Below are 16,801 nucleotides of genomic sequence, written 5' to 3' on the forward strand. Positions count from 1 at the left end.
AGGCGTCTTTTGCAACGTAATGTAGGATCTGGGTGGATAGGGGCTCACACTTGAGGGTGCCTAGTGATGTAGAATACTGAACTGCTTCAGCCATAATAATAATTAGTAGCAAGTGATTTAACAGCAACACTCAAATTGACTTTAGCAGAAATTACGCTCTTGTATTGGGGTTAAATTTTGTTTGAAGTTTTATAACTAGGACTTGCATATATGCAAATAAATACAACGTAACAAACATAAATTATAAAATAACTCTATGTGAATGGCATGAGTGGCTTACTAGTTAAAAATAATTTACATGCCAGTAATCAGAGGCCTAACAGTCAGCATTCCCTCTAAGATGCGCAGTATGCATGACTGCAGGCACGCTCATGTCGCACTGCTAGGCGTGCCTGCGGAGCCGCGCACACTGCACAGCTTAGAGAGAATGCTGCTAGCAGTGTGGTCAGGTGCCCAGGGCAGCTGCTACATGCAGGGGTAGCAGCAACTTTTGGTTGCTTCCACCCCACTGGTGCAACTGTGTTGTTGCAGCAACAGCTGTTTTTTTCACCCTTCCTTTTCCTCCCTCCCCAAGTCTGCCTGGGGTGGCTGCCCCAGTCACCCCGCCCTAGTTATGCCACTGACAGGAACTAACTACAAAATGCTGTTAGTCCACCCAGTCTATTGCATGTATACAATGCACAAAATAAGTATAACAACTTACATACATATTGTTATATCTATATTAATATTATATATGTATAGATATTATGTTTATGTATTGATCATTATAATCATGAACATAACTGATAAAATATAAAAATGTAAGTGCAAATATAATAGTAAATATAAGATAGAACGTATAAGCAGTAAAAGTTATATTACATTATAAATATATGTATATATCATATTTATGTTATAATGTGTTTATCTTTATACGTATAAAATGTTTATATTTATATTTATTTTGAGTCTGAACATATAGATGTGTATATATATGCACATAAACATGCACACACATACATCTATTTATATATGTGTGCACATATGCATTCACAATTTTTTTTTCAAACAGGTTAATATTTTTCATTGTGGGTGTGTCATAGCAGAAATTCGTGACTACAGACAGTCTGGTAACATGAAATCACCAACATACCAAAGCAAGCACATTCTTTTGCGTCCAACAATGCAAGTAAGTGCATCAAATTGAAATCTTTAATTTACTGTAAGTAGCCTTCCTTTATCTTCACTGTTTATGATAAAGCCATAGTTGGTATTGGCCATCACATTTCTTTGATTTCTATTATACATTTAGCGTTATAGCACTTATATTCACATAATGAAAGCTTTGTCTTTTTTCACCAGACTTTAATATGTGATGTTCATTCTATAACCAGTGACAACCACAAATGGACACAAGTGAGTTTGGGTGTATTTTTAAATTGTTTAGTGATATAACAGATAACAGATACAATAGAATAATTTAGCAAAATATGCTGTACTAAAGCAAAGCATATCTTGAACCTAGAATGGTTTTGGCATTCGGTATCCTAGGGAGATGCTTAGCACTTTGCAGAATCAGGTTCTTAATCCTTGTCCGTGTAGTATGATAACATTAGAATTAGTTTAATGAGTTGACTCTTCTCCCTTCCATCCTCATCAAATATAAATCGTATCTGGCATCTGAATGAGTCAAATGACACTACCCTTCTGTTTGGCAGCATTTTCTCACTTGTATTGACAGAAGAGCAAACTTGAGTACATTTTTATTTAGCTAAAACATCAAAAGTAAAGTCTGGCAAAGTGTGTGTCTTTATGCGTACATTCACATTCAAGTCAATGCATGTTATCTAATGTTTATAATTTCTGATAAAGAAGAAACTGGCATGCCATCAAGATAGGTTCTTGATAGACTAGACTATATTTATGGTTTTACTCTGTAAAAAAATATTACTTCTCAGTAATGGTCTTTTTTCTTTCCTGTAGAAAAAGTAAAAGCTCCATGGTATAAGTAATATATAAAGAGTCATAAACTATAAGTATTATATTTTGCTGGGTTAAAGTACAAAGCAATTTTTCTTCAAATTATTTGAAGTAATATATGTACATGCACATATGTATACACAACGACAATAACATGGGGACGAGCATGAAATAAAATCCCAGTCAAGTATATGAAATGTCATATTTTTAATATGTATGCACTTTCTCTACTATAGGAGGATAAACTTCTACTTGAAAGCCAGCTTATTTTAGCTACAGCAGAGCCTCTGTGTCTTGATCCTTCAATAGCAGTAACCTGCACAGCAAATAGACTCCTCTATAACAAGCAGAAGATGAATACTCGACCAATGAAACGGTAACTGTTAGTCTCTGATATGTCAGGCCATGAAGAAACCTCTAGATATCTTTAAAAAATAAGAAGAAAATAGTATGTTTTATATACACATTCTATACTCAAATTTATTTTTTATTAAATGGGAATTGCAGAGGTTTTAATTATATTTTTAAACAAAGTTTTAATAAGGGCTCTTAGAACAAATTTCTGCTGTTTTTAAGGTTAAAAGTTTAGCGCACCAGCAGTATCAATTGCTACATTTAATCGGAATATTATTGCATATGTGTTCTGTGTAATTTAGCAACCTCTTCCACCTAGAAAGTTCTGTAAGACCTAATAAGTCGTAAACTATAATAAATTTCAGTTGATAATATATAAAAATAAAAGAAATATTTATTTGTGTATGTATATATTATTATATACCATTTTATGATGAATAGCAAATTGTATTGCTACCTTACAGTCGTATCTAATTTTGCCATGGCTCAGAATCAAAATGTGAGCTGAGGCAGAGAGCAGCTTTGAATAATGTTAGTATATTTATATGGTATTAAAAATGTTTCATCTTCAACGTGCCTTGCATTTCTATGCCAAAAAAAGATATGAGAGCTGCAGTTTACCTCGAGAGTATTTCATCTCTAATTCTGTGACTGTGGGATGTTATTTTCATTGCCAGATTTTAATATATGAACCATTGAACTAGAACTGGACAAAATCCAGCAAAAATCTGTTTTCTATTGCTTAAGTGTTTTGATAGACAAACTTAATTTTAGCTTGAAAATCAGTAGAGTCATCTCTGTATGTTTAAAGTTGAGTATATCCATAACTGTTTGGAGAGGGGTTAATGATTTTCCAAGCAGTGTAGCACTCAAACTATTATACAAAATGTTAGAGTAGCTTCATTCTTACATATAGATGCATTCCCTGCTGTTTCACAGTCACCTGAAATGGTTCACAATTATTTTACTAAGAACTGTTTACTCAGTATGATGCAAAAGTATAAATCACCCGTTAAAAGTAGAATAGATGTAAATATTGTTCTTGGGTACTTCAGTGTTATACTCGTGTACAGTCTATGGTACTCTATAAATAAAAGTCACCAGAGACTGTAGTCCCATTATCTCTGGAAATCCACTGGTCTTTGGGAGAATTATGCCTCCTTTACCATCAGATGAATTCAGATGCTAATATCAATATGTTTGTACTAGTGGGAACTGAGTAAATTGTCTATTAAATACTAAGTGGGGTAGTGTGGAACAACTTAACTCATTCCAAAAGGCTTTTGTAGGAGACAGCCTACTTCATCAGATGCTATGAAACAAATAATCTTATCTAGGACAGAGAGAAAATTTCATTACATTTGTACCATATTTGCTTTTTAAAAATGTATCAGCAGTACACAGGAATTTTGGTGGGACCATGACATGTTGGTTACATTTAAACGATTGTTAACATTCATTAAATACTTCCATCATACCTCTCACTCTGACAATATCTGCCACAGACTTTTTCTAGTAACAATAGCATTAATAGTTTGCTTTATAATACAGTAAAATAAATCATTTTTTTTTAAGTATTGCCCAATATATCTTTTAGCTGCAGTGTTAATGGCTTTTTCCTGTGTATGTGTTTGCATGTACATGATAGGGTATTTCCATGGGTAGGTATTTTATGAGCTTATCTCTCAATTGTTGCAGGTGCTTTAAGAGATACTCCAGGTCATCTCTGAATAGGCAGCAGGATGTGGCTCATTGTCCGACTCCACCTCAACTGAGAATACTTGACTACTTACCTAAAAGAAAGGAAAGGAAAGGAGCCCAACAATATGATCTCAAAATTTCTAAAGCTGGAAATGTAAGTACATTCCAGGTTGGATGGGTGAATATTTAATCAATGTTTGTATTTAAACCATTTTTGCATTTAATCTATTTTTGTATTTAGTCATAATATCCCTAAACACAATGCTGTGTTCTTCCTTCTCTTTGCAGTGTGTAGATATGTGGAAACAGAATCCTTGCTGCTTGTCTGCTCCTTCTGAAGTGGATGTAAGTTCACTTGTTCCCAACCACATTAGTGTCAGGCAAAAAAACATGTTTGTTCAACTTTCTTTAAGTCAAAAAGGAAGATAAATGACAAAGCAGTAAGTAATGATTGTCTTTGATACAACATAATTTAAGAATGGGGAGCTAAGACATTTTAAGAACTTCATCTTTCATTGCTTTTATCTTCTGTTTTGAATTAAAAAATAGCAGTGTACATTATCAAGTAATAGTTTAAAATGAATAGGATAATCTTTACAATTTTTTGCTGCACTGAAAGGTGTAAAATTCAAACTAAAACATAGCTGATTATGTAGCATTCTGTGAATGAGTTATAAAACCGAAAGCTGCCTTCAGTTACATTGCACTATTATTTAACTGTGGCAGGGGTGTCAAAGATGCAGCTTACAGGCTGGATTCCAGCCTGCAAAGCCCTGTCATCTGGCCTCAGTGTTGCCTGTGGTTCTTAGACCAGCTCGCTGCATGCAGCACACACTGGCCTTGGCCCTGGCCCCACGTGCTGCATGTAGCATGTGGAGCCCACCTGGCATGGGCTGCACACAGAGCATGGGCTAGATCTGGCACATGCTGCATACAGGACATGGAGCTGTCTGGGGCAATCACTGGAGCTGCGTGCAGCACCTACACCAGGCTGGCCCTGCATGCTGAATCCAGGGCCAGTTTGGATCAGACCCAGAGACCAACTTACTCCTGGCACAAATGGAATGTCTGGACATGGCCTATGGAACATTTCAATTTTTAACATGGCTACACCATAATTACAATTTACAAAGTTCTGAAAACTATTCAACTGTTAATACAAAAAATTGCTAATTTGGAGCTAGCGTATGCGTAGTGTGCAAGATGTGGGAGAACTTTCTTACCCCATCTTTCTACAGGAGCTAGGCACAGGAACATTCCTGTACTCTTACAAGTCTATACCACCTCAGTACCATGCCAGCAAGGGAGTTGGTGCCCTAAGGAGGAACAGTAGGGAGAAAACCTAAATGACTTTGCTGCATCCTTTAACATGCAACATGTGTGCCATTTTCTCCTTTCCAAGTCAGCTTTGCTATCTGAGCAAAGCACAGTTTTAAGACTGTGTCAGGTATCCAAGTTGTAGCCATATTGGTCTAGAGGCAAAGGTCTACCCGGGAGAACTTTTACAGTCTTTTCTGCTATGTCTGAAGAAGGGTGTTTGTACCTGAAAGCTTGCAACTAAAGAATCTTTTTTGCAAAAATCTAGTTGATCTAATAAAAGATATCACCTCTACCACAAGTCCTGATTCCTTTTGCCTCTAGACCAATATGGCTACAACCTGGATACCTGACACAGTCTTAACCTGTATTTCCACAATTTGCCAAATGTATTTAAAGTTTATGAAAATTCCTTAGTAAAAATATATATGCGAAGTAAGTATCAGATCATTAAGGCTTTTCTATATACTCCTTGTTAAAAGTGTATTATAATATCTGCTTTTTATTTAAGGTGGAAAAATATGCCAAAGTGGAAAAGTCTATCAAACCTGATGACTCACAACCAACTGTCTGGCCAGCACATGTGAGTAATTTAGACCTTTGGCCAAACTTTCCTTTCTTTAGTTGAGAAGGTTCTCATTTGAACAAAATTTAAAAATCATCCTTGATTGATGAAGTTCCTTTGAAATCATAAGGAACATTTTTTTTCTATTTAATATTTTTTTAATAGAAATTTGGAAAGCAGATCATCATGGGAGAGATAATTTCACACATTGGGGTGCTTTTCAACTAAAAGAAATAACTAGAAATTATTACTCACTGGAATGCAAAATAGTAAAAATAACATTGTCTAATCTTCATTTTGTTCTAGGGGCATAATACAATGTGCCTTTAACCAGGCATGCAGCACCTACCTACTGGAATAATTAAGTGGCCAAATTACTGTAGTTTCCTTGTACAGTATCAGAAAGCCACTGATGCAGCTTGAATTTTTTAAGCAGCCTGTGCTGCCAATTCAGTAGTAAAGAAAATGTAGGGTTTTATAGGGAGCAGTAGTGTTATCTTTTGTGACAAATCTGTTCCCTTAAATATTCATTTAGGAGCTGTTTCATGAGAGCTATATTTACGGTATTATAATGGTAAATTTTAGGAGATCATGTAAAATGAAATACTTTCTAACGCAGATTTCTTCACAGGTATTTTTGTACACTTTCTCAGTCAAACCTTAATTTAGCTGCAAACTGCATGATCTGGTGCAAAGGGAATGATAAATGTAATTATAAAAAGCCCAAAATATTTTCTAATAAAATAAATGACCAGCTCTTTATCGTTAGCGTTCACCACAGTGTCTTTATTTTTTTTCCTGACCTATTGTATTGATGGTATGCTTTTCCCTGCAGTACTTAATTTAGATCTCTGTGACATCTTGTTCAGTTGTTGTTCTGTGTTATATACAGTTATTTTTAAGTATGTTTTTAAATTTGTTTAACTTAAATAACTTTTAAATGCGTTTCTGTGCTGAACAATGCCAATATCTGTCATGTTTATTTACATATTTACTGTAGTTCGAATTTATTAGTAATACTGATTTTTTTTCCCGTCCCCTCTTGTTAGTTGGAGAATTTCTCTAGTAACCTTTTTCTTTTTTTTTGCCAAGGCACAGCGAGTTTTAGGGATTACTTGAAGCGTGTTATTCCCAATTTTTTTGTAATCTCCTGACATATCTTTATCGGTTTTTTCTATTATCTGTTGTTTTTTATATGCTTTAATTAATAGTGTTCTTCTGTTTTTTAGGAGATAAAAGATGATTATGTATTTGAATGTGAAGTTGGTAATCAACTTCAGAAAACAAAACTGACCATTTTTCAGTCTCTTGGTAATCCTCTGTACTATGGTAAAATACAGACACTCAAAGGTGATGAGGAGAATGAGAGCCTAGTAACTCCATCACAGTAAGTCATATATATATTGAAAGTGTACCATTTTATGGTATTTGAGGAGAAAACAAAGAATCTAACCTTTTACACATCAGTGTCTTCTAGTATAAAAGCAGTAAGTTGATTATTTGCATTTGTGTGATGCATAAATTAATTTGTCACCTTCAGAATCACACATTCTCCCCTATTAAAATTAGGATAGAATGAAATCTCAATTTGTTGAAACAGTTGGGGACCTTTCCAAGATATTTTTTTCAACATTATTCCTATTATTGGTATCTGTGATAGAGCACTAAAAATGTGCTAGTGATGTCAAACATGTAAAAAGACATAACCCCTGATCTGAAGAATTTAACAGTCTTAAAAGACAAAACAACAGTTAGGAGAGAAGGAGAGCACAAAGATTATTGCTGACATGTACGTGCTCAGTTTTGCTTTTTACATTATAGCACAGCTGCCTAGTGATTCTTTGACTTATCTGGACAGAGTTAATTCCATTCTGGCCCTAATATTACAAGGTTCTCTGCATGGCTCCTATTCAGTGAGACACAAGGATGTGCCTGGTCACAGAAAGTAGCTAGTTTTCTTAACTGACATTATGTATTATTGCTTCTCAGCATGTTATCCTATCTGTTATTTTTTAATGTTAATCATTTCAAGCTGTCATTTTTAGTTATTTTTTACCCTGGCCCCAATTGCTGATTATCTGCTTTTATCACTTCAGATAAATTGACTTAGAAAGCTAGTAGTGACTTGAGATTGTGTCCTAGGCCTGGGATTTTCAAAGAAGTCTATGGAAGTTGGGGAGCTCACGTTTACTTGAAAATCCAAACCGTATTGTACAGCATTTCACATCATTACTTGTGGAACTCAGGTACCTGTACAGTGTGCACTAATGCCAGGAGCATGGGGAACAAGCAGGAGGAGCTAGCCTTCCTACAGTCCAGTGGGCACTATGATCTAGTAGGGATTACGGAGACCTGGTGGGACTCCTCACATGATTGGAACGTAGCCATTGAGGGCTACACCCTGCACAGAAGGGACCAAGTAGAGGAGAAAGGTGGAGGCGTAGCTCTCTATGTGAGGGAGAAGTACACCTCGTTGGAGGATGACATCAGCTCCAAAGAAGAGTGGCTTGAAACCCTCTGGATTAAACTACAGGGTGGGGGGGAAGGGTGCATGAGAGAGACCTAACTGTAGGTATATAGTACAGACCACCAAACCACAGGGAGGAGCTTGATCTGGAGTTCTCTCAAGAACTGGCAGAGGCCACCCATACACGGGACATGGTCGTCACAGGTGACTTCAATTACACAGACATCTCTTGGTAGGAACACTCAGCTAAGTCGCATTGATGGCATTGATTCCTGACCTGTATCGAAGAGCTCTACCTGACTCAGGAAGTGCATGGGCCAACCAGAGGTAATGCTCTCCTAGACTTGGTCTTGGCCAAAGGAGACGATTTGGTGAGCAACTTGAATGTAGAGGGTAGCCTGGGCAAGAGCGACCACAAAACCAAAGCGTTCACTGTCTGTCTCAAGGCAGGAAAATCAGCTATCATGGTTGAAGTTTTGGACTTCAAAAAAATGAATTTCAACGGGCTCATGGCAATAGTAGGGGAAGTCAGGATCAGGGACCGAAGGTGAAAGGAGTGCATGAAGAGTGGTTGTTGCTCAAGGACACAATCCTTGAAGCACAAAAGAAGTTTATTCCTATGCGGAAGAGTAGTAGCAGAAGAGCTAGTAAGCCCTCTTGGCTTAATAGGGATATCGTGGTCCTCTTGAAAAAGAAGAAAGAGGCATACAAACAATGGAAGGTTGAGACAGTCCCCAAGGAGGACTATACAACAATGGCCTGCACTTGTAGGGAGCAGATTAGAAAGGCTAAGACAGCGACTTAATTTAAAATAGCAACAGAAATCAAGGACAATAAGAAGTCCTTCTTTAGGTATGTAGGGAACAGGAGGAAAACAAATAGAAGTGTGGGGCCATTGCTTAACTCAGGACAGCTGGTTACTGACATTTTGGAGAAAACTCAACTCATGAATGACTTTTACTTCAGTACTTAACTGGACTAAGTCGAAAATCATACTAGATAAGATTCAGAATAGACATGGTGGGAATGACTGCCTTCCTACTGTTGACGCTGAGCTGGTGTGTAATCAGTTAGAAAAGTTAGACATTTATAAGTCAGCAGGACTGGATGAACTTCATCTGAGAGTGCTGAAGGAGCTGGCCAAAGTCATCGCAGGACCTCTGGTGAAACTCTTCCAAAACTCATGGTGTTCAGGAGAGATCCCTGAAGACTGGAAGAGGGCCAGTATTGTGCCTATCTAAAAGAAGGGGAGGAGAGAAGATCCGGGCAATTATAGGCCAATTAGCCTAACTTCTATCCCAGGGAAAATCCTGGAAGAATTAATCAAGGAGTATATGTGCAATATGCTTACAGAAGGTAGGATTTTGAATGACATCCAGCCTGGTTTTGTCGCGGGCAGGTCTTGTCTTACCAATCTCATCTCCTTCTACAACCAGGTAACTCGCCACCTGGATAAGAGAGAGGAGGTTGACATTGTATACCTAGACTTCCAAAAGGCCTTGATCTGGAATCCCATGATGTTCTCACGGGAAAATTGGAGGATTGTGGGGTTAACTGCTTGACAGGTGGGTAGGAAGCTGGCTGCGGGATAGGACCCAAGGAGTTCTAGTGAATGGATCTGTTTTGTCCTGGCAAGAAGTGGCCAGTGGTGTTCTTCAGGGGTCCGTGCCTGGTCCAGTGCTTTTCAACATCTTTATCAGTGATTTGGATGTGGGGGTGAAGAGCTCACTGGCCAAGTTCACAGACAACACCAAGTTATGGGGGAGCATGGTCACCCTTGAAAATAGGCTGCAGATACAGGTGGACCTAGACAGGCTGGCAAGTTGAGCAGATCACAACCAGATAAAGTTCAACACTGAGAAGTGTAAAGTGATCCATCTGTGGACAAACAGTCCCCAGTATACAGGCTCGGTGGCGCCAAACTGACTAGCACCGTGACTGAAAGGGACCTAGGGTTAATAATGAACCATAGTATGGACATGAGCCATCAGTGCAATGCTGTAGCCATCAGGGCAAACAATACTCTGACATGCATCAACCGATACACTCAGGAAAAACCAAGGGAGTGATTCTTCCACTTTACTCATCATTGGTGAGACCACAGCTGGAGTACTGCGTCCAGTTCTGGGTGCTGCGCTTCAACAAGGACGGAAAAACTTGAGAGAGTCCAGAGAAGAGCCACCCGTACGATCAGAGACTTGCAAGGCAAGCCATATGAGGAAAGGCTGAGGGACTTGGATATGTTCAGCTGTAAAAAGAGCAGGCTGAGAGAGGACTTGGTAGCAGCTTACCGCTATATCAGGAATACATCAAGGGCTCGGCAAACAACTGTTCACCAAAGCACCCTTGGGAAAAACCAGGAATAATCAGCACAAACTCCTGGAAGACCGTTTCAGGCTTAACACTAGGAAAAACTTCTTCCCAGTCAGGGTGTCCAGACTGTGGAATAAACTCCCTCCAGAGGTGGTGCAATCACCTACCCTAGAAATCTTCAAGAGGAGACTGGACAGTCACCTTGCTGGGGTCACTTGACCGTAGTTGTCTTTCCTTCCTAGTGCAGAGGGGCTGGACCCAATGATCTTGCAAGGTCCCTTCCAGCCCGTTACAATCTATGAATCTAACTCAGTGGGATTTGGCTCCCCAGTTTCCTTTGATTGCTTTGAAAATCCCAGCCTAGAAAGTCAGGGATACAATAAAAAAGTGGTAGTGGGAATTCTCCATATTTAAATTAAAAAAAACATTTTTGATCCATGGAAACAACCTGGATAATTCTGTTATAACCTCAGCGTGTTCTCAGGGTACACTTCAGATTTAAGTGGGATGACAGGCTGTCGTTTGTGACAAAACATGAAGAATTTGAATTTGGAAACGCTACATCATAAAAGAAATCAAAGAATTTAAACATTTCTTAACTTTTTAGTACATGACTTTTTTTTACATACAACTATATCATTCTCTTATTTAATAATGGAATTCCCTAAACCCTGAGATTGTAGTCTGGTGCTGGGAAAATCTATGGATTGGTTGTGTTTCCCAGTTGCGCTGTAGAAAAAGACACTAGAATACTAGAAAAAGCAATAGACCTTGTAGTACTTTAGTCCTTAATCTGTAAAGGTTATAATGTCCATACCAACTTCTAAATTGGTTTGAATTGGACCAGAGATACTTCCTATAAGGAGCGTTGACATTACATCATAAATGATATTAGTGGATTAGATTCCGTGTCATATTTGTAAAATATATGTACTTCAAAATAAATCCTACTTTATTAAGAATAGGTGTACTAAAACCTGGCAGCAACTTCCAATAGATCATTATGATTGTTGGAGCACTCACAGTTCTTCTGTGGAAGCAGATTGTTACATTTGTTTATAAGATATACTACTAGTTTTAATATATATGTCAAACCATCGCTTTCTTTTTTAGATATGTAGAGGTTTGCATTTTGCTTTTTACACTACAGCAGATTGTTCTCTATTCTCAAACTGCTTTAGCTCTTCTCAGTTGACAGGAAGTATCAAAATAGAGATTTTCCTTTTGCTATTCTTCCAGAGTTTTGCATCCTTGAGGCAAGTTGCTGAATTTCAGTTTAAAAATGAATATCTGTGTTTGGCATTTTAGGTTTCTGATTGGCTCCAAGACTGATGCTGAAAGGTAAGTTAATTAGTTCATATTTTATTTTACTTTGTTACCACTGCACCCATTTGTCCCTTTTGGCCAGAATGTATCTAGATTACATGACCCAGAAATTAATTCTGGGGGACTTATTGGGAAGAAAAATAGGTAGAAACAATCTATCCGTAGGGGCAGTGAGAAGCACATACACCTTGTCTTATTTGCTAGGGAAGTCCAAGGATCAGGTAATGCCTTTTGATTCACCTAACAATGGTAGCATTACAGGAACGTTCAGGAGTAGAATTTGATTGTGAGATTTTGTACAAGTCAATTTTCTATCAAATCTGTCTCTAAGAAGTGTTATTCTTTTGAACTTAACTTCAGTATACAGCTTCTTTTAGTAATCAGTTGAATATGTTCAGACAGTGTTGGTTTAGCATTGTGAGAAAAGCCGTCCTTTCACTTCAGAAGTAAGAAGAATTTAGGCCTTTGTTATAGTTTAACTGTAGGAGACGTAGGGTTATTGATTGTGGGTCGTTGAATGAAAACATAAACGTTTTCTTCAAGTATGGGTTTGCATGGATCCCACTGTAGGTATACATGCACTGCATGTGTGTGAATTCAGAATCTTTTGAATAGCTGTGTCTGGAAAGGCTGATCCTGTGCCGTGTACTTCCTTGTGCTATCGTGTGAGGATGTAAAGTGACAGGTCTGACACAACCATGCCTCATTTCCCCCATGCCACAGCAATTTTGAGTCTGTCCAACCCAGTCAGCATTTATTTAAGTATAATAGCAGTAGTAGCAGTTGATAAAGGTAGGCTGAGACCCCTGGAAAGAAGCCATGGCAAGTTTACAACAGCAGAATTATAATCTGTGAGCAACCCTGCCATTGGACACTCCTGTAGTTCTAGTGAGCAGTGATGACCAAAAAAATTGGCAAAGTCAGCACCAGAGCCTCCAGCATCACCATCCTTAACATCAGCTTCTGGACAGAAGAAGCTGGATCCCTTCACCTCAGATACCAGGAAAGTACCCTGACTTGGAAAAACACTTGGATATATTGAGCTTTTCAATGCCAACAGGTTGTATGAAACCAAGGGCTTTATGTAACTTAGCAAACAACCTTTGGTTCACACTAGTCTCAGCTACCTCTACATTAAAAGAAGGTAAAAAAGCAATACCAAGCCCATTCAAAGAGTTCTAAGCAGTTTTACGCCCATCTACTAGCAGGATCATTGGTATTTTCTTTTAGGTTTTCCTACAAGCTAGGATTGCAAGATATCAAACTTTATCCACAAAATACAACATTTTTGTGGGAAGGATCTTACTGCTTCCAAGCTCACTGCAGAACATAGAGAGGAACTGATACCTGTAGCAAGAGGAGGTCAGATCATGGCCAGCAGTGCTCTGCAAGCAGTGAAAGACAAATTGCATGTGGCCACCAGCGTCATGGTGAGGGTCGTCATCATGTGCCAAGATCATCTTATGTCAGGATTGTTGGCTGCAGGCATCTGTTCTCTCTAGCCGTGTCTAGACAACCATTGAAAATCTACTCTTTTTAGGAAATGTACTTTTCAGCATCACAATTGATGAAGCTCCAGCCAGTTCTGTGGCTCTAGCCAATTCCTTCGAACCATACTAAAATCTCTAGAAATCCAAAGTGCATTCCTATACCATAGGTCTTTTAGGTAAGAGACAGGCAAGAGACTCCATCCTGCAAGCCGTCCAGAGAGCCCACAAATCCAATTATCTTTGCTACTTAATAAAATTACTGTCCTTGACATAATTTGTCATCCAGCAGTCTCCATCCCGGTGTTAACAAATCTGACATAAGTCATGTCCCAAAAAAGGTATATAGCAACAAGGTTTGGCACCTGTTTTGTCTCCTTCCATTAACTTTAGCAGATTGTCTTAGTGACAAACAGGTATACTGCACATGGCTACCCTATCTTATTCCTTCTCTTGCCCTATAACCTTCTAGAGAGACCCTTTGAGAAGTCCCATGAGAATTACAAGACAAAGACTTCTACTCCCAGTACTTACTCCATGGAATGCTGTAAGAGATCATGTGAAGTGTGTTAACTTCTGCTTCGGAAGAGATGTGAGCTCACGTTTGCTACCAGATTCTTCTTCCTGCAGTGATATTAAGGACTTCTTTACATCTTGCATATTCAGTATTCACAGGGGAAGAAGTCAGCATGCTATAATTCAGCATGGTGCACGACAGTGATAGGACTATATCTTTCAGATTTTCCTCAAATCTGTATGTGGCGCTATGAACTCACTCCAAGGGCCAAGCCATTTCATTGCAAAGACTGTCTAAATGGATAACTTAGTGTTACGCTTAGCTGCCAGCTGGTAGGTGTACCTCTTTACCAGTCAATCATGGCTTACTCTGCCAGACCTGAAGCAGCATATTTGGTCTGTCTCCAAAATGTTGCAACATCTGAAATCTGTAAGTCTGCTTATGTTCATAAGACAACAGGAACTGGCTATGTCAGTGAGTCCAGTACTTGATTTGAGAGATCAGTGCCTGTTCAAGAGGTTCAGATGGTGTTACTCGTTCTGGCCCTTCTAGAGGATAGCCGGTCACGTACAGTGGATCCCATACTGATGCTAGAAGAAGAAAGAATAGTAGTAGTGTGTCTGGGGAGGGGGCACAAAAATAGCACTTCTGCTGCAGGTAGCTGACTGTGTTGTCAGCAGTGCAGCGACCAGTGCTGGTCTGTGCACCACTGTTGTTGCACTGCAGTGACTGTACTTTGAGATGTAGTCAGTGTGACGCCTTCAGCATACCTCTGGTTTCAGAGTCTTCAGCTAACACAGACTTCATGTTGCAAGGGTTGTGACCATGGCACTATATATGCTCTTTCGTTTGGAAGCATGAAAAACACAAGATGCACATGCAGGTGCAGTGGACACAGCTTTTCAAGAGATTTTTAGCTTACACTTGTGCACCTGCAGTGGACTCCACAGTTATAGTGGAGCAGGCAACCCTTCTCTGTCATACATGGTTTGTAGATCAAAAGCCTGTTATCCAAAGTTTTTAAAAAGTCAGAATCCCCTTACATTTACTGTAAAGGTTAAAAACAACCTGTCAATGATAACAGGGAAATCCTATAAATGGAATGCATGGTTTTGGATGATAATGTGTGTAGGAATGAGATTTCCTTTGCTTTAGGCTTTAATGTTGTTTTCACTGCTTCTCAACCTTCTTTGTCTCTGATGACTCAAGCCCCAGTGAGATAAAGACAGAACATGTTTAAATATGCTGTGCCCCTCTATATAAGACCATTTATATGTATATAAAATGTTATATATTGCAAATCAATGTATTGATGTTAACATAAAACTGAATCACAACTCAAACATTTTAAGTATTTGTGGTTCCCTTGTCAAAAGGTCTCTAAGGTATCACCCTGCACTGCCTTCTGCATGTCAAAAAAATTAAATAGACAAATAAAGTTCATCCAGAACAAAAAAAATACAAAACAAAAAGGTAAAATATTAAAAAATGCAAAAAAAAATAGACCTGAGGAAGTTCATTTTGTTTTTGAAAGCTTACTTAACATATCTCCCAAATATACAGTTAGTCCAAAAAAAAATCACAAAAAAGAAAACCTTGCTTATCAAAAAAATTAAAAATGTTTTTCAAATCCTATAATGAAGCCTCTGTTGGTTTTTTTCAGGGTCGTAAACCAATACCAAGAGCTAGTTCAAAATGAAGCTAAATGTCCTGTGAAGATGTTTCATAACTCAGGCGGATCAGTTAATCTGAGTCATCTTTCTCCAGGGAAGGAAATGGAAGTGAGTTTGTGCTGTGCTCCATTCTTATATTTAAAGTTGGAATTCTCAAATGGCATCTATCTTTAAAGGGAAAATTACCAGTATATCTAAATTCACATTTCTATATGATTCTTAAGCTTACTGTTGTTAAAGTAGTAACTCAGTAATGGGAAGACATTAGAAAAAAATGTCTTTCTTAGTCTTTCATTGTTTTAATTTTATGTCCTTGCTAACCCTATGTATATTTAGTTTCAGTGATTCATTGTAGTCAATTTTGTCTGCATAGGTTTGCATAGGGACAGTCCAGAGGGGGGTCAGGATTGACAGAGGAAAAAACTCTCATAAGAGTTTGTGCCCAGGGCAGGCTCCTGTGAGGGTCAGCACTGCAGTAATGTATGCAGTGTGGCAATTGAAAAGCTGAAATTTGATGGTGAAAAATGGAGATGAACCACCTGGTTCCTAGCTATACTGGTACCTCCCCTTCCAGCAACAGCTTCCCAGAAGCAAAGCTCTCACTGGTGCTAACTCCTCAGCTGTTTCTGTACCCTGGCTGCTAGAGCCATCTCAAAGAAGATGCAAAATGCCAGGATGAGAGGGAGGGTGAGGCACACCCCCACCTCCATTGCAGCAGCACTGAGGGTTTCTGCCCTATTCTCCTACCTGTAGTTAGTCTATGCAGCAGCAGATCAGAGACAAACAGTAGTAAAATACAGTTCTAAAATCACAAAAAAAATCCAGGGATCTCACAGAAGTGTAGTAGCTGAACTTACTTTGAACTCTTTGAAATCTGTCTATTACTAGATTTCTAAATTGCAACCACCCTTCAAGAGATATCTGCTCTTAGAGGATTGTGCTCCTATGTGTATGAATTAGGGGTATACCAATAGAGATTTTGGGGGCCGATACCAATAGCCGACATTTAAGGAGGCATATCGGCCGATACCGATCTGATTTCCAATACAGCTACACGTAGCTGGTAAGTCTGTTGTGATGAAAAGGGAGAGGGAAGGGGCATCGGAGGGGGGGGGGGGG

General features: G+C 38.6%; 1 protein-coding gene across 17 annotated transcripts in view; it reads left to right on the forward strand.

Moving 5' to 3' along the window:
• Positions 1–16,801, forward strand: part of SUPT20H (SPT20 homolog, SAGA complex component) — a 65,289-nt gene that overhangs the window by 29,583 nt on the left and 18,905 nt on the right. For all 17 annotated transcript variants that reach the window (XM_025209805.1, XM_025209809.1, XM_025209801.1 and 14 more), the window contains 9 exons: positions 1,055–1,171; positions 1,345–1,398; positions 2,199–2,338; positions 4,015–4,171; positions 4,306–4,362; positions 5,846–5,917; positions 7,129–7,286; positions 11,988–12,020; positions 15,673–15,790. In XM_025209805.1, the coding sequence (XP_025065590.1) occupies positions 1,055–1,171; positions 1,345–1,398; positions 2,199–2,338; positions 4,015–4,171; positions 4,306–4,362; positions 5,846–5,917; positions 7,129–7,286; positions 11,988–12,020; positions 15,673–15,790 (906 nt within the window). The remainder of the gene's footprint in view (positions 1–1,054; positions 1,172–1,344; positions 1,399–2,198; positions 2,339–4,014; positions 4,172–4,305; positions 4,363–5,845; positions 5,918–7,128; positions 7,287–11,987; positions 12,021–15,672; positions 15,791–16,801) is intronic.

This window comes from Alligator sinensis, unplaced genomic scaffold (assembly GCF_000455745.1).
Source record: "Alligator sinensis unplaced genomic scaffold, ASM45574v1 scaffold413_1, whole genome shotgun sequence".
NCBI lineage: Eukaryota > Metazoa > Chordata > Crocodylia > Alligatoridae > Alligator > Alligator sinensis.